Source organism: Ipomoea triloba, chromosome 2, assembly GCF_003576645.1.
Source record: "Ipomoea triloba cultivar NCNSP0323 chromosome 2, ASM357664v1".
Classification (NCBI taxonomy): domain Eukaryota; kingdom Viridiplantae; phylum Streptophyta; class Magnoliopsida; order Solanales; family Convolvulaceae; genus Ipomoea; species Ipomoea triloba.
Window position 1 is genome coordinate 618230 of NC_044917.1, and position 23782 is coordinate 642011.

Here is a 23782-nt window from a genome sequence, read left to right on the forward strand (position 1 = left end):
CATAAAGCGAGATTTATCTAAAATACACTTATACACGTTTGGGTCTAAATTGTTGAATTTATCAAAATTTTAAAAAATACTTAATTTTGATATGCGATCTTATTTGATTGAATAAGAATAGAGGTCAGACAACAAAATCAATCCCATTTATATATGTATATGTATGGAAACGGGAATCCTTTCCAAGTGGCAAGTAAACTTGGAATCAAAGAATCTGGAACCATTTTAATACCAAAACTGGCGACTCACAGCAATTCTAACATGCAAAACAGCACAGCAATTGATTGTGTTTTTTTTTAAATGTTTTTGGTCGGACCATAAAACAAAAATCAAATGCACAGTGGTCCAGGTTTCCACTTCCATTTGTTGTCTGTAATTACCTACCTGTAAGCAACCCCGGGGAAGAAAGACAAAACGCACAACACGCTACAGAACAAACCCCAACAATCCACATCAGATTGTCAGAAAATCGCGTTTCCTTAACGCCCTTCTTTATTCGCGCGTTTCCACGCCTGCCCTTGATCAAATCCCATGATGGGGGGAAGAGAATCTCGTCTCTCATCGGTAAAGTTCCCTTCTTTTATTCCAATAATCCCCTTCCGATTATGGGTTTTGATCATTGCGTCAATTCCTGCGGTGGGTCTCCCTCTGATTTCCTTGTTTTTGTTTTTGAAGATGATGGAGGTGAAGAGGAAGAAGATATGCTATTCATCTGTTTGTTTAAGGAATCACTGGAATTTTAAGGATTGATTAATCTAATCTGTTGATTGAACAAATATAAACAGTAAATAAATATGAGAGAAAAGAGGGATTTTGGGCCTGTGCTGCTCAAATTTGGGGTAGCTGTGGCTCTGTCTATTGGTGGAATTCTTTATACCATTTTGAGAAACAAAAGAACCAAGCCATCCAAACGCCCTCCCTCAAAAGGTATGATTCTTTATAATATAATCCATTTCAATTTTGAAACAATAAATTTGATTGTTATCTGGATGATTTGTGATTTGTGATTTGTGTTTGTATTTAAGGATATAATGTGATTTTAGTATGATGTTTAGCTTTTCTGTATATGTTTAATGTGATTTGAGATTTTAGCTTTGTCTGAGGTTGTTTGGATTATGTTTTCCTTGATCATATATGGCTCTGATTGAGTGATTGGTTTTACAGTAAATTGTATGTTGTATGATGATCTGAACCTTTCTTGCATTTGTGTAAAACATAGGTGGTGAGCATGGTGAACATGTGGATCGCTCTTTGCAGGGTACACCCCGCTGTCGTCCCGATCAATCCTCACAAACTACTCCCCGTGCTCGCCCTGATCAATCCGTGCAGAATACACCTCGTGCTCGTAGTTCTAGTTCTATGGCACCAGAGTCTCAACCCTTGCAGAATACACCCCGTGCTCGTGGTTCTAGTTCTCTGGCACCAGAGTCACAATCCTCGCAGAACACACCCCGGGCTCGGGCTTCTGGTTCTATGGCACCGGAGTCACAATCCTTGCAGAATACGCCCCGTGCTCGTATTTCTGGTTCCATGGGACCAGAGATGCAATCCTTGCAGACTACACCTCGGGCTCGTGCTTCTGGCTCTATGGCAACAGAGATACAAACCTTGCATAGTACACCTCGTGCTCGAGGTTCTAGTTCTCTGGCACCAGAGAAACAAGTAAGGCCATTTGTTGATTGAAATATGATTTGATTTTGTCATTTGCTGTTATCAAATGTGATTTAATCAAGAGAAGAAAAGAATATATATGGTATGGCGATGATCTAAAAATAAAGATGTTCATTCAAGCAACTTATATGATATTAGTGTCTGTGCTAATCTACAAATAAAGATGTGTTTGAAAAGAACTGTTGGTAATTTAGCTAAATGGATACATACACATTATCAAAACCTCGGGATTTTCTCCATGGCTCGTCTCATTTCCACAAGACAGCTGTTAAAATTGCAGGAGTGCTATGTTTTAATTCATCTGTTGCTCTGTGCTCATATGTACCAAACACTCGTTACATTCAGGGATAGCTGGCAAACTAAATGCTCATTCTTAATAATGTATTGGCGGGGCAAAAAAACTCTGATCGGAAGAGTAAATGCCTCGAGTGTGGTCCTAGTGAAACCGTATATTTCTTTTGTTCAGACTGACCAGACCATTCGGGATTTTATGATACTGCAAAAATTTGGTTTGAACTAAACAAACATCTCTTGATTTTCTCGTGTAGGAAGATGTATCTATAAGTGAAGGTGTTGCGGATGTATGTAGTCCATCAACTAGCTTTAGATCTGAAGGAAAGGATGATGGGCTCCTCTTGCCGGAGTTCAATGATCTTGTGAGGGACTTTGGTTTAGCTACATCGAAACCTGGTTTTTCTCCGGGAAAAGATGTTGAAAGGAATGAACGCGAGAAAGAAATCAGGAGCTTAAAAGACAACATTAAATTTCTCAAGGAAAGGGAGAGGAACCTCGAGATCAAACTGCTCGAGTATTATGGACTTAAAGAGCAAGAAACTGTTGTGATGGAGCTTCAAAATCGAATAAAAATCAACAGCATGGAGGTCAAGCTGTTCACTCTCAAGATTGAGTCTTTGAAGGCGGATAAAAAGAGACTAGAGGCGCAAGTTGCTGATTATGCAAAGGTTGTGACAGAACTCGAAGCAGCAAAAATAAAGATAAAACAGCTCAAGAGGAAACTAAGGTCTGAAGCTGAGCATAGCAAGGGGCAGATTTGTGCCCTTCAGGAAAGAGTTATGAAGATGCACGACGAGGAAAAGAAGGCTCTCGAAACGCTGCACCATCAGGAAAAAAAGGCGATTGAAACGGAGTCATCAGGTGCTCATACGAAGCTCCAAAAACGGGAGGACTTACAGATAGAAGCCGAAGAACTAAGGAATTCTAACAACACGTTGAGGATTGAGAATTCTGAACTGGCTCAGAGGTTAGAATATGTTCAGATCCTTGCCAATTCTGTTCTGGACGACGAAGAGGTAACTCTTTCATTCCATTCCATACTCGTGTTATCTGCTCGATGTAAAAACATAAAATGTGGTCGTTTTCACGATAGACAGAAGCATTGAAGACAGAAAGTGACCGTTTAAGGAAACAGAACGAGGATATGGCAAAGGAAATCGAGCAGCTCCAAGCAGACAGATGTAGTGATGCTGAAGAGCTCGTTTATCTGCGGTGGGTAAACGCCTGCCTGCGCTACGAGCTGAGAAACTACCAGCCCGACCCTGGCAAAACGATCGCGAGGGATCTTAGCAAGACGCTAAGCCCCAAGTCAGAGGAGAAAGCGAAGAACCTGATTATGGAATATGCACACAAAGAAGGCTCTTCTGACAAGATGACTACTAACAGCAACGACTTCGATTCTGACTGGTCATCCTCCCAAGCCTCATATCAAACCGACTCAGGCGAACTCGACGACACATCTATTGACAACACTTCATCTGCAGCCCAGAAAGCAGTTAACACGTCACGCAAAAGAAAAGTCTTCAGCAAGCTCATGAGGCTGATTCGGGGAAAGGACCATTCTCGCAGACTCTCTCAGGACAAAGCTCCATCTGCAGCAGACGATTCCTCGAGAAAATTCCATGGCCATTCTCCAGCTAGCACTTCGGGCGATGCTGGCCATGACAGCAGCTTCAACAGCAGGTCGAGAACTTTGTCTCAGGGCTCAACCAGACACTCTTTCCACGGAACACAGCAAGACGGGATCATCAGACACGACAGAAAGAGCGATGCCTCCCCGGGTGGTGGCTTGCGTAGAACCGATTCCACCCCAGCATCCCTCAACAATTCACCTCAAGAAAATTTCAAATCTGATATAGTGAAATATGCACAAGCATTGAAGGAAACTCGAGCTCTACCTTCGTTCCGCAGGAGGTCAGCATCATTTGAATCCTTAGTATCCTAGTTTAATCCTAGTTTAAGGTTGCTCTATTCTGAGCTCTGCAGACCACACATTTAGAAGTGCCTTGTACAGGACTATAGAAACTTGCATATATAAACTTTTTGGATATGATGTCAAAGAAATGTATATATATAAATAAAATGCGGTTGAGCATGAGATGGTAGTGTTTGGTAAATGACTGATAATATAAAAATAGTGTAGTCCAACTATCCGTCAAATTTTTAGTTGAGAATCAAAAAGTAACCGGGGTCCGCACACGTGAGGGGTGCGGAGAGTATATAATATATAAACATAAATATGCAGTTCAATTATCAGTTTAAACTTTTAGTTGAGATGGAACACATCATTCCATTAAAGTTACAAATTCATGTATGATTTTTTTTTCTTTTTAACATTTGATGTGGATAGAGATCACTAGGTTCGAATTCAAGTTCATATTACATATATAATAGTTACTGTGATTTACTATAAAGTTACGCATCAGATCTTAATTTGTAAAATCAATTAAAATGAAAAATAAATAAATAATATCAAATCTCCAGTCTAAAAAAATCAAAAAAGAATATATATATTTTAACTTAGGTGATTCAAGTTTCACCGAACTAATTCTAAGCCCGCAGGATCGCACCCGTAACGCCTCTGTGGAGGTAAATCGCGAGGTGCCCTATCCGTCCATTGATCTCAAAAGAGAAGATCTTTTTGTTAAAATGAAACGATATCCCACTTACGTGACTTTTGGTTTGTGAAATACATTGTAATTTGTAAATGATTTGTGGAATACGTTGGAATATAATGTCATTTGGTGAAATGGATTTATTTTGCTAGATTCGATTTTTACCGCAAATAATAAAATTTCAATTGAATGGGCTATGCCCTTTTGTCATCGTAAAAGCTATTCCCAAGCCCCTTTGTATTAATTATTCCTAATCCATCAGGGATAAGTATTTTTTTTTATTACTCCTAATCCAAAAATACATTGATAAACCTTTATACGCAGTGATATAAATACATATAGGATTGATTCGAACTCCTACGGTAATCTGGTTCTCCAAGAAGCAAAAGTTTTCCCTCGTTGCGCTAAAAACTCTTTTGCTACATAACGAATCCCGTTCCCACTAAGAAACTAAGATGGCGGTGTTGCCGACTCTTTGGCTGCGGTACACTCTCTACGTCGGCGATCTTCACCCGGAAACCACCGAAGCGGATCTCGAAACCGTATTTTCTATGATTGGTCCGTTGGACTCCTTCGGAATTCGCAGAGATGTTGTGTCCGGAAAATCTCTTTGTTATGGTTTTGTCAGCTTCTTTTGTATCTCTCATGGTAATAAATCATTCCACTTTTCTATGTATATTTTCTTTTAATCATAAAAAATTTCATTATTATGCTTTCTTGGTTGATAGGCCTGGTCCAATCATTTTATAGGTCTGGAACATGTAAAATAAAAAATAGAGTTAATATATATTTTCATACCTTGATAGAAAATGATTATAATTGGCAACTAATCACTTATATTTTTTTATCAGCTTTAAAGGCCCTGGAATTCCTAAACCATACAACCTTGAGAGGAAAGCCGATGAGGATTATGTGGTGGCAAAGAGATATAGTGCTAATAAAGTCTGGGATTGGGAATGTTTTTGTCAAGAACCTTCCTCCTTCTGTGACTAGTGTTCAATTAGAGAGCTTGTTTAGCAAATATGGCATAATACTGTCATGCAAAGTCGCCGAGGAAAATGGAAAGAGCAAATGTTTCGGATTTGTTCAATTTGAAACACATAATTCAGCCATTTCTGCTATTAGTTCCCTTCATGGAGCAGTGTTTGAAGGGAAGAAGTTGTAAGTTGCCTAGCTTGCCACCTTTTTAGTACATTCCCATCAAATCTTTCTTTATATGTTCCTATATTTGGAATTTAAGACATGTCTTTTCAGCTTTAGATTGTTTAGAATAATCTAATCGGTTTAAATTGTTTGGTGTTTTTCAGATATGTGTCCATATTTAAGAAGAAAGAAGAGAGGATGATGGATCTATTTAATGAGCAAAAGTTCACTAATGTGTATGTAAAAAATTTCGGTTACAACATGACAGAGGAGCTCCTAAGAGAGATGTTTAGCGTATATGGGAATATCAACCGTGCTGTTATTATGAGGGATGAAGAAGGAAATTCAAGAGGCTTTGGCTTTGTCAATTTTGATTTTGATGAAGATGCTAGGAAGGCGGTTGAGGTTATTAATGGTCAAGTAATAGGTACGTGCATGCATGCATGGTTTAATGTTTATTATGTACTTCTTGCACATCAAATTTGATTGTATATATGTTAATGTACGTAATTTCTTTGTCATCTCAGGATCAAAGAAGTTGTATGTTGGAAGGGCACAGAAAAAGGCTGAAAGAGAAAGGCTCTTGAGAATTATCCGGTACCACACACATGAAGGGATGTGTTGATCGAGTGCATATATAATATACAAAACATAAATATACAACTCAATTATCAACATAATTAAACTTTTAGTTGAGATGGATCATCCTTCAATTAATGTTACAAATTCATGTATTGTGATTTTTTTTTCATTTTGACATTTGATGTGGATAGAAATCACGATGTTCAAATTCAAGTTTATTACTTGTATAATAATTACTGTGATTTACCATAAAGTCACATCTTGAATATAAATATCCATGTTTATTGACTTATTCTATTGTGCTCAATTGCTCATATAATATTATAATCCCATATTCCCCTGTTTATTAAAAAAAAATTGATGTTTCTTTCCTTTTCTATTATGCTCATATAATCCCTTTTTTTTTTTAAACAAACAGTAGAAAATAATTCATTTTATACTTTTTCTTATACCATTTTTAGTTTTTTTTATTTATTTATTTATTTATTTATTTTTTTTTACCAAACACCATGTTAAGTGAGAAGTCACTCACATGAACCCAAGAGCATTCCGGAAACGGAAACGTGGCATCTAAATGATTACCGGAATTATGACGTCAGCAATCTCTTGACAGTTATAACTGACACTCAGCTGCATTTTCAGATCAGCAAACTGACTTCTCCACTCTCTTTCTCCAAGAACCAAAATCTCTTTCTCTCTCTCTCTTTACTCTCTTTCTCGCTCTAAAAACTGAATTGTTTCCTAACTAATCGGTGCCGGAGAAACACAGATAATGGCGGCGGTGCCCGCGCTTTCGCTGCTGGGGATGTCGGAGACTTTCTGGCGCCCCACTCTGTACGTCGGCGATCTTCACCCCGAAACCACCGAAGCAGACCTCGAGGCCGCATTTTCTTACATTGGCCCGCTTGATTCCTTCCGAATTTGCAGAGATGCGGTTTCTGGGAAATCTCTTTGCTATGCTTTCGTCAACTACTTCTGTATCTCTCACGGTAACAAACCATACAATTTGCGTTTAATTCAAGAAATTATGATGCTGTTTTTATGCTGAATTCATAATCTGTTTCTGAGCTTTCTTGGTTGATTATAAATTTATAATCCTCAAATTATTTATATATTTTTTTTATCATCAGCTTCAAAGGCTCTTGCATGCCTAAACCATAAAACCCTGAGAGGAAAGCCGATGAGGATTATGTGGTGGCAAAGGGATCCTGTGCTAATAAAATCTGGGATTGGGAATGTTTTTGTCAAGAACCTTGCTCCTTCAGTGACTAGTGATCAATTAGAGAGCATGTTTAGCAAATATGGGACAATACTGTCCTGCAAAGTGGCTGAGGAAAATGGGAAGAGCAAATGTTTTGGATTTGTTCAGTTTGAAACTCAGAATTCAGCCATTTCTGCTATCAGTTCTCTCCATGGAGCAGTGTTTGAAGGGAAGAAATTGTAAGCTCTGTTATTTCTTCTGTTCTTGTGTTTCTTTAATTACCTGATGTTTCTGAATTTTGAAGTTAAAGATTGTGACAGATTATTTCTAGCCTACTGTTAAATGAATGATTAGATTTTCACTTGTAGATTTTGGCTTCAAGATTGTTTTGAAAAATGAGTTTAAATTGTTTGGTGGGGTTTTTCAGATATGTGTCCACATTTAAGAAGAAAGAAGAGAGGATGATGGATGGCTTTAAAGAGCAAAAATTCAATAATCTGTATGTGAAAAACTTTGATTGCAATCTGACAGAGGACCTCCTAAGAGAGAAGTTCTCCAGATATGGGAAGGTCAATTCTGCTGTCATTATGAGGGATGAAGAAGGAAATTCAAGAGGCTTTGGCTTTGTCAAGTTTGATTCAGATGAAGATGCCAAGAAGGCTGTTGAGGCTCTTAATGGTGAAGTAATAGGTATGTATTTCTTGCACCTCGAATTTGACTGAAGATAAATAAATGCTCTGATCTGCTGTAATGTGTTTTTCATCTCAGGATCAAAGAGGCTGTTTGTTGGAAGGGCACAGAAGAAGGCGGAAAGGGAAAGACTCTTGAGAAGTGTATGCGAGGAGGACAAGTTAGCCCTTCGCGATCAGAAGCAAGAGGCTTCGAGACTGTATGTGGGGAACCTCAGTGAATCCATCAATGAAAGAAAGTTAGATGAACTATTCAGATCTTTTGGAAAAGTGGTTTCAGTAAATGTCATTCGCAGTAATGGGATCAGCAAAGGATTCGGGTTTGTGAACTTTTCCAGCCCGGGAGATGCCAAGGCAGCCATGAATTCACTTAATGGTGAGCTAATGTAGTGATTCATTCCTTCATTTCAATATGCATTAGTACTAATATCGTCTCGTTTTCAATAGGAATGGTGTATTATGGAAAGCCTCTGTCTGTGGCGTTGGCGTATCCCAGGGAAGAGCATTCGAGCAAGTCACTGACATCTTATGCACCAGATAGGCCACAGCCATTTTTCACTTCTTCACACAAGTCTCTTTACAACGCTCCCCCGTCTTATTCGTTGCCAATGTCAGTTGCACACTTCAATCCTTACCAGTCGTCTGTGCATCAAGACTTTGGCAGACAGCTCAGTGCATTCTATCTTGCTGGAATGCATAATTTTCAGGGAAACAAGTTCACATATGTAAGCAATTAAGTCCTATTATCTGGTTTCCTGTTTGCAGATTAAATAGTTCATTTTTTTCCTGGATTGCTAGCTTAGGATCTGGTATGAAACCGTTTTTTATCGTTCTTGAATTGAAGCCGTCTTTATATGTTATCGCAGCCTATGAAGTCTGCTCCCAGTGTTTCTATCCCTGTCTTGAAGTGTGGGGCTCAGAAGCAACCAAGAACCTGCTGGGAACCGAAAAACAAGAACATGAAAGGAGCTACATCAGTAACAGCCACTACAAAAGAGCCAAGTGCAACATCAATAGCTGGAATCCACAACGAAAAGCGTCGCTCTCTTATGGTCTGAGCTCCAGGTTTTATGACTACACAAGTTTCTATTGAAGTTCTGGGGATCATTTCAGCAGTGTTTCCTTTTCTCCACGTCGTCTTGACAGCAATACGCATGGCTGTCGATGCTAGAATTTAACTGTTTGTCATTGATAGATTGGACAATCTGTAAAGATGAATAGCTGTTTGGAAAAGCTCCTAAACAAGCCAGACCTATTTGGGAAAACAGGCCAAGAATTGTCACCATTTTCGCGTTTTATCAGTTACATTTCTAACTTCTGCCATGTCTGCAGATACTCATTTTAGGGTTATTCATATACTAGTATGTTCATAATTGCTTCTGTAAGGGATTCTAGTGGCCTGTTGCCTCTCCCTAAATGTAAGGGAAGGATTACTGTTGTGTTGTTTCTGCTTTTCTCCTATGAATACAAGTATCTGCTGCTTCAATTTCTTTCTTATTCTTTCCATATTTTCTTCAAACAATAATTTAGGAAAGTACAAGCTAAGGATAAACCTGTAAGTAACAGAAGTTCAAACTAGTACACATATCATAATCTTTCTAACACCATTATTAAGATGAAGAATATATGTGTAGATAGACAACAAACAAGCTTTTAATCTTTCTGTGAATAACAACAGATCAAGGTAGAGTTGAAAGCACAAGTAAAGAAAGACAGTGGTAGCTATAACACGACGAGAGCACACAGATCGAACGAGTGGAAAATCCACAGTCTCCTCGTGGCTCGATCATCCAATGAGATCAATCCCTTGGGTGATCAATGCATCTGCCAAGACCTGATTAGCAGCCTCAGATGGATGAACACTGTCCCAAAACACATATTGTGTTGCATTGCTGCAGGTTCCTGGCGATTTAGGATTGCACAACAACACCGTTGTCTCAACCGTGCCTGTTCCACAGCACCCTCGAGCTGCTTCCACAAAACCTGCTCAGTAATAACAGACGCCAATGAGCTATTCTGTACTAGTGTATAATTTCTTGTAAACGAATTAAACAAAATCGTGTGGATACCATACCGGAGCTTGAAGGCGATTTGATTAGGTCGTAGAGGGGCTGAAAGATGTCAAAGACAACAAGTTTGAGGTCAGGGTATTGCTTCTTCAGCCCTGCTGCAGCTGAATTGACCTTCTTGTTGAACTGTTGCGCGTTGGTGTTGATATAACCAACACACCCGCTCTGATGAAATCCAAACAGAGTTCTTGCTGCTGGTAAACACCCCAATGGTGGAAGAGAAGTCACACCAATTTTCCTGGCTCCCAATCCATAAAGATCCTGTTTTTAACAATAACCCATCATCATCAGAATAATGAATCTTGTAACATCTGTGCAGTGGTTTAAGAAGATATACACCTTGATAAAGCTGTTGAATATGCTGACAAGGTATGACCCATATTGATCAGGAGTGTAGACTTTATTAAGGTAAGGATTGATATAGTAATTCTGCAAGAAATCACTGCTCCCAAACCCCACAATATACACTGCATCCTTGATGATAGATGCTGCTTTCTTGCTGCCTGCTACACTTGCTAACTTGCCTTGGTACTCCTTGTAATACTCTAGCTGTTGTGACAGTGGAATTGCATGCTGCACAATTCAGATAGTCCAAATCATCAATAATCCAATCATAATTTTCTTAAAAAAACAAAAATTAGTTAGACTGTTGGTTTGATAATCACAAGATTACAAGTTGACTCTCAGTGGAAACCACCTATTGGCATTCTTGATTTGAGCCCGTGGCTATGGTTAACCTAGTTAGGCTGATTTATGGTTCTTTACTAACTAGGGTCATAAGGCGTGGACGCTCTTAGATAATGACAGACAGTTTCACTCGTCACTCAAATAAACTAAAAAAGAAAAATGATCTTTTTTTACACTAAGCATTGCAGTCTTATCATCATAGCCAGATGCAGCAGAAGCAAAGTTGGCGCCAATCAGAAGATTCTTCCCTGTTGCCTGTGGGCTAAGATATGCCACTGGATAAGTACTAAACCCCAAAGTATCAGCTGCATAAACATTAAAAAAAAACACCAATCAAGATAACATAACAACCTATGATTAACCATTTAATCCAAGAACTCTATAACTAATTAACTAACTAACCTGTAATATCAGTGGCTAGCTTTCCATTACAGAACCTTCCAGTGGGCTGATGGCTAGCAAAATCCCGGCCGTACGGCGGATAATCGGCCTTGAAGATCGTATGCACGTAGTTATTGTTCCCAACGTCCACCGACGAGTCTCCGAACGTAATAATCGCCGGAACCAGCGGCTGAGCGCCACCTCCGGCGATAAACGCCGCCGCACAAATCACCGCCAACACTCCCCCAAACCGACAATAACCCATTGTTCAATTCAAGAAATTGTGTGGGATAGATAGATGAGTTCTGAGACCTTTATTTATATGATGGCACGACCGGCCAAAATGTGGGCATTGAAGACGGAAGATGAAAGTTGAGACGCCATTAATGCCGCCCAGAGAGTAGGTAGACTTCATTAATAGTGGCGAAAGGTGTAAATGTGCAATGATTTTTTTTGGGGGGTGCATACACAGATAGATACAGAGATAGATCATCCTCTTTTTTTTGTCAACCTCATACTATGCAGAAAATCTGGTTGAATTGAAGCTGCCATTTATGTCAAACAGTTAGTAAATCATATCGATCATTTAACTGACAGACAGACAACCACTAGCGCCATGCAAGAAGTTGTTGCGAGGGCACCGTACCGGAACAAATAATTACGCCGGCGCGTGCATGTATCGGCCATGGGGATCAGAGAGTGGATCATGATTCTTACACCAGAAAGTCTTGTGCTTAGCTTTATTCTTTCCAACACTTTCTTAATTCGTACAAGCATGATTTACTCGATGCACATGTTTAAATTCTTGATCAATTAAATACAAGTAAAATTGTAAAAAAGCTTTGTGATCTAGTGGCATCCAGTTTGCCCCATATGGGAGGGGTGGGCTCAAGCCTCGATATAAGTGATATTGGCCTAAAATTTATCACATGCTTACTCTTAAACCCAGACATTATATTGTTACGTTGTCATTACATTTGTTTCTGGCATGGCACTAGTAGTGTCTTTAATGAATCCATGTGTGATTATTTATTATTCTGAAGTCTCAACACATGCATGATGATGCACGTAATGTCATTTTTGCCGATTTAAATTATTAATAATGAATTAATTAATGTGCCAGTGTAAAATTGGTTCAACTAATAAAATCAATTTTTTTAATTAAAATTTATTCCAAATATTTTTAGTTAGGTACTAAGACGAATAAATAAGTTAGGCTAAAATAACCAACTTAAAATTAAAAATAATTCAAATTTAATTTGGTTATATTAAATTAGCTAAATTTTAATGTGTAATGTATACAACCATTACAGTGTAGGGAGTGGTAGTAATTAATATAATAATTAAAAGAGACAATACCAACCAAGTTGCTTGTTACACTTAAAATTGAACTTGCATTGACAGTTTAATTAGTCACATGAGTTTTGTTTGGGAGAAAAGATCAGAGATCGAGTGGAAGGCTTTCTTATGCAATTTTTGCACATCCGATGTAGAAAATACTAAGTATATGAGCCAACGCACACAAATGTTGAACTTGACTGCTTCGTCATCTTTAGTGTAGTATATGGAAGACCATCCAAGTCATCAATTAATGCCATTGATTTTATTACATACATTGGGAGACAGGTTGTCATTGACTTTAAATATTTGTTTTTTTTAATAAAAATGTTAAATAGACTCTAGAGGAGGAAAATCTTCATTATTTTATTAGTAAAAGAAGAAAAAAAAATACACTCCTTTAGTTTTTTTTTTTTTTTAAGATAGCATCTATCAAAAATCTTTATTGTTTATACCTTACAAATTTAATGAAAGATGTTAATTACAAGATGTGTCTTAACGTGGTTTGTAAGTCCCAAATACTTATACTTGTGTTTAACTTTTCATGGTGAATTCAACATTAATCTTCATTAATAATTTCATAACAGTAATACAGAAAACCATAAACACATAATACAATAAACCTTAGGTAATTCCCCAGAAAGGGGTAACGTAACGGAGTGACTTTGTTTCATTATTTCATTTATTTAGAGAAACAAAGATTAAAGCCTTATATGATCTCGCAGCCGCCGGAAAGTTGGTTATCACGGCGGAGAGGCTTCATGGGACTGGGTGGTAATGGGGCCGGCGGCGCCGCAGCCGCAACGGCAACAAGATCCCGGCGGCGGCGGTTCACAGCATACACAGGCCGGACATATAGGCCTTCTCCCCAACACCTCTAAAATATCAGAATCAGAACAAGAAAATCACTCCCATAATCAATCAAAATGCTTCTTTAACTATAATTAATTAATGAAAACAAATAATAATTAATTGCTTAATCAAATACACATACCTTTAAAAGTTGTAGACCGAGCTGCATCTGTGAAGGTGATGGCAGGAGATATAACCAAAGCAACAATGAAGATTACAGTTAGGATCATGGCAGATCTTGTAGCCATTGCTAGCTAGATATATTGATTGGAAGAGGGAGGGAGATAAGGGCCTTTCAATTTATAGACAATCTATGTTGATTTATTTTCGTGTAATTTTTTACAATTAGTACTGCTACAAATCAAGTGCATATGATTTTCTGTAGCTACAACTAACTTTTCCCGAGATAATACATGTAGCCTATTCTGTATCAGTGTATGCATGCATATATATGATACATATTTATATACATAAAAATATTCAAAGTGGACAAATAGTCAAATTCTTTGTTTCCATGCAAATAATTAATGTTTTGACTTGACTAAATCAATTTTTATATGTTTTTTTAAAAAAATCAATTTTAGATAACTTTTTTTTTTTTAAATAAAACCTTTTATTCTTTTTTCATGACCGTTTTATAAACTTAAATATGATTGATTAGTGATAAGTATGATATCTGTTCATTAATAAGTCTTTTTTTCAAACACAAATGACTATAGGACTGCCTTAACTTGTCTTGAACTCAATAAGAAGTTAGGTGTACCCATTTCATACCTATTTAATTAGTAATATTTGTGACTTGTTTACTATACTAAAATAATATGATCCACCACGTCCATTACTTAAATTCACGACATATATTTTTCTTTTTTCTTTTTTCTTTTCGTACTTGATTAATCATATTATAATCTAGAAAATTTGAGTACTTGAAAATACCCGATCTATTACTATTGCTGTATACTTTTAAAGGTGGATGGGACGACCTATTTAATATTACAAATTACGATTAGTACAGTTGTTCTAATTAAGCACATACATAATAATGAAAAATTTATATATACATAATTTACTAAACGACTTGCAAAAGACACAACTACTTCAAGAAGTTTATTACTCCGTGCATTCTTAAAAATAAATCACTCAAAAACATATTGATACAAACAATATATTTGTAGTATATGTATGGGTTGTTTTTACAACAAAACCAGCCCACAGTTGTTAACTCACTGCCTGACCATCTCAACTGAGACTGAAGTCAAATTCTATATTCAAACACGTGTATATGCATTAAAAAATATTATAATATGATGGTTTTTAAACTATGATAAGCGTGCATATTCTTCAAGTTTAGGAGGTCGTCGATCAGCAACCGCACTTCAGACAGCATGAGCCCGGCGGCGGTGGTTCGCAACACCCAACACAATCGTCCAGGCAATACATTGCGGCGGCGGCGGTGGTGTTAGCCTTAAGCAGCTCTGCAAAAAATAAGGAAATTAAAATTGAATATTTTCGAGTGCGTTACCTATTATCTAACTATTAATTTAGCGTTTTAATTAATTATTAGTTTAGGAAATAAGAAAGAAAAGTATTAATTTGTGATGCTTACCTCGAGAAACTCGAGCGGCCTGGGATGGATTCGCTGCCATGATCGAGATGAAGATAACAGAAACAAACACGGCCATGAGTACGAACCTTAGGGAGAAATTAGAGCCGGCCATAGCTCGCTACTACGTTTGCAATTTACTTAAGGATAATTTCCAATTTCCGAGGTAGGATATGATATGATGCATGAACCCCATTAAGGTTAAGGCCTATTTATAACAAAATGGTGTCTTGTTTGTAAGGGGTACTACGTAACTTCATAGAACTTGAGAAGGAAGAAATAAAGAAGGACCGAATGAAGATCAGAGAATTGGTCAGTATAGTCGATCGATGTTTGTTCGAATACAGTAATGTGAAAAGAAGCGTGTAACAAACATTATTACATGGACCATGGTCCACAACGGTGTGGAATATAAATAAAAACTACATTTTTAATATATTAAAAGTACATTATTTGGGTACTGAAAGTTCATTATTATTATTATATACTACAGTGTTAAATAATGTATATTCAGTACAAAAAGAATAATGTATTTCTAGTTGATTAAAAATATAGTTTGTATTCATGGTTTTACACAATTATGTGGACCATGGTCCACATAATAATTTGTCACTGTGTAACGATATGATATGAACCATATATCAATCAATTTCCGTACCACCCGATAACCTGCAAACTAGACAAAAAGGAAAACTCATATTAAAAATACCTTGTGAGATGGACTGGCTTCAGAAGATGTTCATAATAATCAAATAGGAAAATCATGGTGCATCCACTCGATCACTTATTTTAAAACAAGATATTCTTAACTAGTATTGTAAAGTATAAATGTACTATGTTCGTGTTTGTTAATTGCTTGCCTACAAAGGTATTGACTTCCAAGCCGTTGTTTTTCCAGTCTTGTATAGAATTTTTTGGATGTTGAAGTGTATATGACTTCTGACTAACAGCACAGCCCCTGAAAGTTGAAAGTCTAAAAACATGTTTCGTTGGATGATATTTTTGAAATAAGTTAATTTTCGAAACTTTGAAAATAATAGGAAGAGTGTGTTTTGTTCATGCATTACAGATTAGAAATGTAAATCAAGATCATAGTTAGTGTTTGGTTGATAATTTTTTAAAACACAATCATGAGTTTTGATTACTCCTTCAATTAAAAATTTTATTTCCTAATTAAAAAAGTGTATTATTCCATCTTATTATTGCTAATCTAATTTTTAAGTTTGGATTAACACTTTTAGATTTTTGTTTTGATTTTTTTTTGTTCATATTCATGCTTTAGATGTTATTATATTATAATCAATTGCCTTGAATTTTTTATTTTTTTTTGTATTTTAAAACATTTGTTACGTCAATAATATTAATAATCATTCCGGCCAATTTCTCATTCCGATTCCCATGTGCGATCATTTATGAAATTCGATCATTTTTCAAAGGGAAAAGTGTAGGATAATTTTGTCTCTAATTATCAAATCATAAGTCACTTGGCATGAGATACGAGAGTAGTGAGCGGAATAGATATTGGCACGAGAGGTCTAGTGAGACTAGATCCTTGGTCTTTGCTCCCAAAGTTTACCTTTGTGATCAGTTGAGCTGCCCATGCAAGCACACATAATGAGAAATTTGAGAGCCTATATATATGGTAGCAATGCAATAGTTTGAAATAATCAAATCAGAAGACATATATAATTCACTAAACAACTAGCAAAAGACACAACTTCAAGAAGTTCATTACATTCTTAAAAATAAATTACTCAAAAACATAATGATACAAACAATATATTTGTAGTGTATGTATGAGTTGTTTTTACAACAAAATCCGCAGCTGTTTGTTCACTGTCTGACCATCTTAACTGGGACGACTAAAGTCGAGCCCCATATTCAACAACCGCACTTGAGGCAGCATGAGCCCGGCGGCGGTGGCTCGCAACACCCAACACAGTCGTCCGGGCAATACATTCCGGCGGTGCTGTTAGCCTTAAGCAGTTCTGGCAAAAGGGAAAAAGATTAAAAAAATATATATGTTGAGTACATTATATTTCGCGGTTCATACCGCCTAACTATTAATTTAGCGTTTTAGTTAAAACAGAAGGCAACATTATTCAATGCTTACCTCGAGCAGCCTCGGACGGATTGGCTGCCATGATCCAGATGAAGATAACAGAAACAAACACGGCCACAAGTATGAACCTTAGAGAGAAATTAGAGGCGGCCATAACTATATATGTCTGCAATTTGCTAATGATTTTCCAATTTCCGAGGTTTCGTAGGATATGGATGCATGAACCCATTAAGGTTAAGGCCTATTTATAACAAACTCGTGTCTTGTTTGTATGGGGTACTACGTAACTTCATTGCAATTGAGAAGGAAAATAATACAAAGAAGGACCGAAGATCATATCAGAGAATTGGTCAGTCAATGCATGTTTGTTCGAATACAGTAAAAGAATGTGAAAAGAAGCGTGTAACGATACGATGATGAACCTTCAATCCAATTCCCATGTGACCTGGTAGCGCGCAAACTATATAGAAAAATAAAATCATACTAAAAAGATCATGTGCAACAAATTGGTCAAATATGATTTAAAAATATTAGTAATAATTAAACTGATAACAATTTAATAGGAGAATCATGTTCTACCTGCTTAATCACATTTTCAAAGTGAGATACTCTTAATTCGTACGTACTATGATTCAAAGTCAACTGTACTATGTTCGTGTTTCTTAATTACTTGCCCACAAAGGTATTGACTATTGACTTCCATGCTCTTTGGATTTTAATCCATTTGCAAAAGAATATAATGATAGATGACTAGAGTAAATTACTGTAACTATATAAAGGTATGCACTAGGTAAATTTTGTTCATGTATAATAACTGTTGGGAAATTACGCAAGAGAAAAAAATTATACTAAGAAAATTATGTGTTATGGACTTGACCGGGAGTGTGTTAACTAGAATCGAACTTATAAATTTTTAGTACGAGAATTATATTCCATCCGTTTTAGAGCAATATAATGATACTATTTTGAATGGAAAAATGGAATTTAATCGAAAAGTAATGTTAAATTTTCCAGGAATCCAGACCAAGCGTTTTTCCAGTCTTGCGTAGAACTTTTTGTATGTTGAAGTCAGTCAACCCAACCGCGTCGTTGGAATTTAAGAGGGAAGAAACAAGTGGAATAGTGTAGCCGTGTAGGAGAAATTGTTATACCATAGATCAGGTTTATATTGTATTGTAAACCCTGATACAAAAAAATTTGTATCTTCAGTTAATACATTCTATATCTACACTTAACCATTTTTGTAAAGAAAACACACACACGGTTTGAGAGAGGATTAGGGGTAGTTCAAGTGATTGCGTTTAACCATGATATATTTAATTTGGCAAAAAGTATGAAAACATACATGTTCGATATGCTTTATTACTAATTGAATTCACATGTTATGTTGATTAGGTTCGCATGCTACCACATGCTAAGCGCGGGTAACTATGATAAAACACACACTTATTACTTTTTCTACCAAAAAATTACGAATTTGGTTCTTATCAGTAATATCCTAAGCTCTTGATCGAGTTCATTGGATGAATTGTAAACCTAAGAGCATCCTTAGTAGTAGTTTTTTTTTTTTTCCCAGTTTTAAGGAGTTTTTGTAGGTGCGATTAGGAAATAGAAAATGAGAGAGGATGAAAAAAATAAAAAATTAATCTGATTTTAAAAAAAAATAAAATAAATAACAACTATGTCAGGTGCGTCTGAGACGCCCAGCACTACACGCGCCCGCTGGCCGCCATTGTTGCAGCCTACGCAAGCTGGGCGCAGTGGTTTGTTGGAATCTGTGAGTGTTTTACTATACCAAAAACCATCACATGAAGCCATATTTTTCTTTCTTTCCCTTTGTTTCTCTTTCTTCCATGTCGAATGCTATTGTTCCAAAAATCACTAAATATCTACTGATATAGATGCTCTAAGAAAGCAATTCAATGAACTTTAATTTTATTCGAAAGTGACATATAACTACATGGCCAAAGCATTACATAATACATAACTATTATTATGTTTTCAAAAAAAAAAAAAAAAACTATTATTATTGAACAACCCAACCAAAAGGTTCTTCAAAATAGCTACACAGGGCAATAAAGTTTGGTACTCCTCAAGTCGCTTGTGACCATTGATTCAATCTCTTGGATAGTTTTCATCAACTATTCACCACCTCAGCTTTGCAGGGAAATACTGTAATTTGATAACAATAATAATAAATGAATCAATCAAAAATTTAATTAATTAAAAGCTCGCATAATAACAACAACAACAACAACAACAACAACAATAATAATAATAATAAAATATATATATATGAGCAAGATTTATCACGTGCACATTCCAAATATATAGTGACGGTGTGTTTTATAGTTATCCAAAAATTAATAAAATATATGTATATTGTGCTATATTAAAAATCTTGTTCACCTTGTCAATTAATGAGAGATAATAGGGTTTGACTTTCTCGATGTCAATTCTTTCTTTGCTTTTACTGTATAGATCATACTTGCTGCAAAACGAAATTAAACCGACATAGTTACAATCATATAATTCATATACACATTAGGAGCAAGCCATAATTACCTCTCATGTGTGATTTACAAGTTATTTTATTAGAGCAATGCTTACGCAGTACACACTATCGGGTAGTAATTGTCAATTTTTATTGTTATTAAAAAAATAAAGAAGATTGTCGTTAATTACTTGAAAATGTGCAGCCACTTGAGATTCTCCTTATCCTCTTCATTCATAAGGTGCTTGTAAGATCCTGCCCTGTGGAGAGCTGCAACATAACAAGTAAATTGGACCTAAAACTTTACAACGTTGTATATGATACGGTATTTTAGACTATAAATAACATTATATTATGTGACATTGCATGGTTTTTATGTTAAAGTTTACCATAGAAAGAGTGATATCTGATTATGAAGAGACCAGCGGATGGTAGAGTGGTTTTGTTCTCTTTTGCAACCTAATCAAGATTTATAGAAGTTAAATACGTTAAAACGTATAGTGTTGATTTGTACAGAAACTCGTACGTGCACGTACCAAATACATGTAATCATCATGTCCCCAAGACATCATAACATTATTTAGGCCACAGCCCTTTGAGTAAACTCCGTATTTTGTATTGTAAGCAGGGTTGTAATAATCCGGGTTTTCCTTAAAGTACTGCAAAAAACAAAATAAACAAATCAGGTTATATAATAAGCTAAAATTATGGAATAAATGTAATTAATATACTATTATTTTTTGGATAACTCGGAAAATCTACTGTTAATGGGAAAGATCGGAAGATACCTTTTGATGGACAATGAATTCATTGAAGGCACAGCCAACTGGAAATGTGTCACCTACAACTGCCCATTGAGGCAGCCCTCCAAAGCTAGGAAGGAGAAGAACCTTTCCAAGATCTGAAATCGAGACAATAATAATTAGAATATGAACCTTGAGAAAGTATATATAAACATATACTCAAAAATGAAAGACGAAAATTAATACCGTGAATGAGGGCAGTCAAGTGGAGCCAATCTTGATTAGGGTAATCCTTTCTAATAGCTTCAGCAGTCTGCAACAAATGTTCAATTTGAGGCTCGTCAAGATCTGGATCACTGTCATCCACCACCTCATTCAAAAGCTCACAACATTCCCAAATGCTCATTTCCACCCTGTTTAATCTTGAATATTCTTCCCTCATCTTCTTCACCTGAAATTATATATTTTAAATTAGAACAATTCAAATTTTTTGTTAGCTTAACAAATAAAAATATTAATTAGACTGAACAAAAAAAAAAAAAAAATTAATTACTTACAAAATCATAGGTTTGGTTAGTGTGATTTATCCTATAGAAATTTTCCACCCCTTCTTGTCTTTCACTTTCAGCATCATAGTCCCTATTTAGCATGTGCTAAATTATGTCAATTAACATCACCACAACAACAATAATAATAATAATTTTATGTTTTTCAAATAAAATCAAGTTAAATCAAGTATTATATCTGATTGTACCATATAGTATTAACACCGATATTGATCGTATCAAGAACAATCAAATATACTGGCTAACCATTAACAATATCGCTACAACCTAGACTACTTACTAATCTTCTTGATTTGAAAATGTCAGCTATATATAACTTTAGTTGTTTTAACTCCTTATGATCTTTTGTCGACTATGGTCACACAAGACATGTTTACCCAGAGCGCATATTTGACAAAGAGCCCAAATTTAGAATAAGAAAGGGCCCAATGGGCCCAAACCGATTATATTCGGCCCATCTGGAGCATGTGCAGGCCCAATAAACGGAGTTCGGCCGTAGAAGCCCAAAACAATACTAAAACGTCAATATAATTCCAATTATTGAGTAAGACATCTTTGTCAGCTTTTCAGAGAGGATATATTAACCGGCGAAACGTTGGATTCCTTGTCGGAGCAAAGGTTGTCGAGATTTGGTGATTTTGGTCCAATCTGTAATTGTCAATTTCTCATATTCATATCCATCTTGTTAGTTGTTACCCTCTCCACCAAAATTTACCATATAAATATAAATATAAATGACCATTAAAATTAAATTATACATTCACACTATAAAATTATTCTTGTCACTTTTAATTGATCTGAGTACAAGAGAAACAGGAAGTCACCGTCGCCATGTATGAGTATGCACTAACAAAATCTCATTTCTATGTAATAATTCATAAATCATATAAGGAACGTAAATTACTATTAATACTATACACTAAGAAGATCTTGTCAAACGAGTTCAACTGTACCGTGAAAGTGTTGGCAAAAATAAAACTCATTATATATGAAAGTTATGCTTCACACACTCAGCCATAGTTTATGATCTAAATATTGGAATTATTTGTTGAGAAAATAAATATTGGAATTATTAGGAAAGGAAGAGTAAAAAGACCTAAAACTGTGGCCAAAAGCATTGGTATGTGGAACAAAAAATCCACCACCAAACCCTACTTCTGTTTCATTTTTTGGGATCTTCTTTTCCTCAACCTCAATACCTGTTTCCAATAAACCAAGAAAATTTAAAATAAAATAAAATAAAAAGAGATAGAGAAAAGGGAAAGTCTACAAATCTCAAAAGAAAAAAAAATAGCAATAATGGAAAAATACCCACAATAATTGGTATAAGATCAAATAATGGAACTATTCTTTTTTTTTTTTTTTGGAAAAAAAAAAGAAAAAAAAAAGGAGAAAATTACCAAACTGGGATGGCTGATCAATAAGGATAGTCATCTTGACAGTAGAAGCAAGAAGAAAAACAAAAATGGAGGAAGAAAATTAAAGATAAATATATAGAAGCTAAGGAGAGAGAAGGAGAAAATGTATGTATAACAATGGCGGCTGCATGTTAGGGAAAGAAGGAAAGGGCAGTATTTATATTGGCCGGAAAGTCCTTCCCTGAGATTTTGGATGCTATAAGTCCTTCCCAGAAAAACTCAAACTCTACATATCCTTCTACCTGTAAACATTAATATTTCTATATATTTACTATTTTTTTTTTAATTATTATTAAAATTAAATGTTTTACTTTTGTGTTCCCTTGAGACAATAAAAAGTATAGCCCAGTTGGATACAGACATGCATACAGCAGAAGATGGAGAAGGACTCTTGATCTTGTTGTTGTTGGTGGGGTTTGCTCATGCAACTTGACAACTCAATTTCAACATCTGATCTTCATTTACCCACCACACAAAGATTGTGCCAATATATTTCTCCACCTTACACCTACTTAGCAAAAGAATGCTTATGATTTATACGTGTGATTTCACCTTTAGTCTGTTACTAATTAAAACTCAGTGTTGGATCTAACATTATTGTGATATGACCATTTTGTGTCATCGACAGTTAATAAATATGTTTAAATGGCATACATTTATTATGGTATCTGTTCATCTATACTTTCTCAACCTATATATTGAAGCTATGGGAGAGTCACTACATGTCATTTGAGCACAAGGTGCTTGGGAATTATACATAATTCATTCATAGCATAATGGAGAAAAAACTGTTATCAGTAAATAAGTCTACTACAAAATTCAGAAAATTGCATTTGAAAAACTCACAGGTCTACTTCATCAAAAATCATAACTCTAGTGCATTTGTCTACTTCATAAAAATCTACAAGGCCTCCAAAGCCCCCGTAACAATAAATTGATTTAAAATATTTTTTAAGTAGACTTGCGGATTATTGTGAAATTATTTTGTGTATTTAAAGCCATTTAAATAATTTTGTTGACAGAGTACAAAAATAGTCATGTTATAATAATTCTAGGATCAAATTAAAGAGGGATATTTTAAAAAAAAGATAAACGAAAAAGAATTAAAAGTAGACTGGAACATATAAATTTAAGACAAAAATCAAATTAACAATATCTTTTAAATATATTATTTATATTTAATTTAATTGGAATGAAAAATATAATTTGAAATACACATAACTGACATAAGCTAGCTATGAGTTTCATATATATAATTTGCTATGGTAAAATTGTTGGTTAGGTCCGGACTTCCCATGCAAAGTTGATCATTTTTATGTACTATGTTATTATATATTTATATTTGGTTTTTTTTTTCAGTTAATTTTAACCTAA

General features: G+C 35.6%; 6 protein-coding genes and 2 long non-coding RNA genes across 8 annotated transcripts; 3 read left to right on the plus strand and 5 right to left on the minus strand.

The window, feature by feature from the left end:
• Positions 1-264: 264 nt before the first annotated feature.
• LOC116010326 (protein CHUP1, chloroplastic) lies at positions 265-4063 on the plus strand. The gene is made up of 5 exons (XM_031249680.1): positions 265-564; positions 676-927; positions 1220-1662; positions 2220-2981; positions 3059-4063. The coding sequence occupies exons 2-5, from the start codon at positions 795-797 to the stop codon at positions 3908-3910; spliced, it is 2190 nt and encodes a 729-aa protein (XP_031105540.1). The 5' UTR covers positions 265-564; positions 676-794; the 3' UTR covers positions 3911-4063.
• A 972-nt stretch (positions 4064-5035) lies between these two features.
• Positions 5036-6348, plus strand: LOC116010031 (polyadenylate-binding protein 6-like). The gene is made up of 4 exons (XM_031249290.1): positions 5036-5228; positions 5432-5741; positions 5888-6150; positions 6251-6348. Exons 1-4 carry the CDS (start codon positions 5036-5038, stop codon positions 6346-6348), a joined length of 864 nt encoding a protein of 287 aa, XP_031105150.1.
• A 729-nt stretch (positions 6349-7077) lies between these two features.
• Positions 7078-9670, plus strand: LOC116010032 (polyadenylate-binding protein 4-like). Its single transcript, XM_031249291.1, has 6 exons — positions 7078-7294; positions 7436-7745; positions 7934-8196; positions 8275-8571; positions 8643-8920; positions 9062-9670. The coding sequence occupies exons 1-6, from the start codon at positions 7078-7080 to the stop codon at positions 9251-9253; spliced, it is 1557 nt and encodes a 518-aa protein (XP_031105151.1). The 3' UTR covers positions 9254-9670.
• LOC116011365 (GDSL esterase/lipase APG) lies at positions 9671-11631 on the minus strand. The gene is made up of 5 exons (XM_031250923.1): positions 11354-11631; positions 11126-11256; positions 10604-10837; positions 10270-10525; positions 9671-10178 (listed from the first exon to the last, which is right to left on the minus strand). The coding sequence occupies exons 1-5, from the start codon at positions 11595-11597 to the stop codon at positions 9982-9984; spliced, it is 1062 nt and encodes a 353-aa protein (XP_031106783.1). The 5' UTR covers positions 11598-11631; the 3' UTR covers positions 9671-9981.
• A 1587-nt stretch (positions 11632-13218) lies between these two features.
• LOC116011444 lies at positions 13219-13919 on the minus strand. The gene is made up of 2 exons (XM_031251006.1): positions 13665-13919; positions 13219-13547 (listed from the first exon to the last, which is right to left on the minus strand). The coding sequence occupies exons 1-2, from the start codon at positions 13768-13770 to the stop codon at positions 13414-13416; spliced, it is 240 nt and encodes a 79-aa protein (XP_031106866.1). The 5' UTR covers positions 13771-13919; the 3' UTR covers positions 13219-13413.
• Positions 13920-14619: 700 nt separating this feature from the next.
• LOC116004134 lies at positions 14620-15276 on the minus strand. Its single transcript, XR_004094738.1, has 2 exons — positions 15129-15276; positions 14620-14997 (listed from the first exon to the last, which is right to left on the minus strand). It is a non-coding gene; the product is annotated as an uncharacterized LOC116004134 (long non-coding RNA).
• Positions 15277-16763: 1487 nt separating this feature from the next.
• LOC116011314 lies at positions 16764-17411 on the minus strand. The gene is made up of 2 exons (XR_004097002.1): positions 17239-17411; positions 16764-17113 (listed from the first exon to the last, which is right to left on the minus strand). It is a non-coding gene; the product is annotated as an uncharacterized LOC116011314 (long non-coding RNA).
• A 1694-nt stretch (positions 17412-19105) lies between these two features.
• On the minus strand, positions 19106-22424 carry LOC116009286 (inositol oxygenase 1-like). The gene is made up of 10 exons (XM_031248742.1): positions 22391-22424; positions 22087-22189; positions 20982-21063; positions 20671-20875; positions 20470-20582; positions 20218-20340; positions 20071-20140; positions 19873-19951; positions 19597-19678; positions 19106-19359 (listed from the first exon to the last, which is right to left on the minus strand). Exons 1-10 carry the CDS (start codon positions 22422-22424, stop codon positions 19333-19335), a joined length of 918 nt encoding a protein of 305 aa, XP_031104602.1. The 3' UTR covers positions 19106-19332.
• Between the last annotated feature and the right edge of the window lie 1358 nt (positions 22425-23782).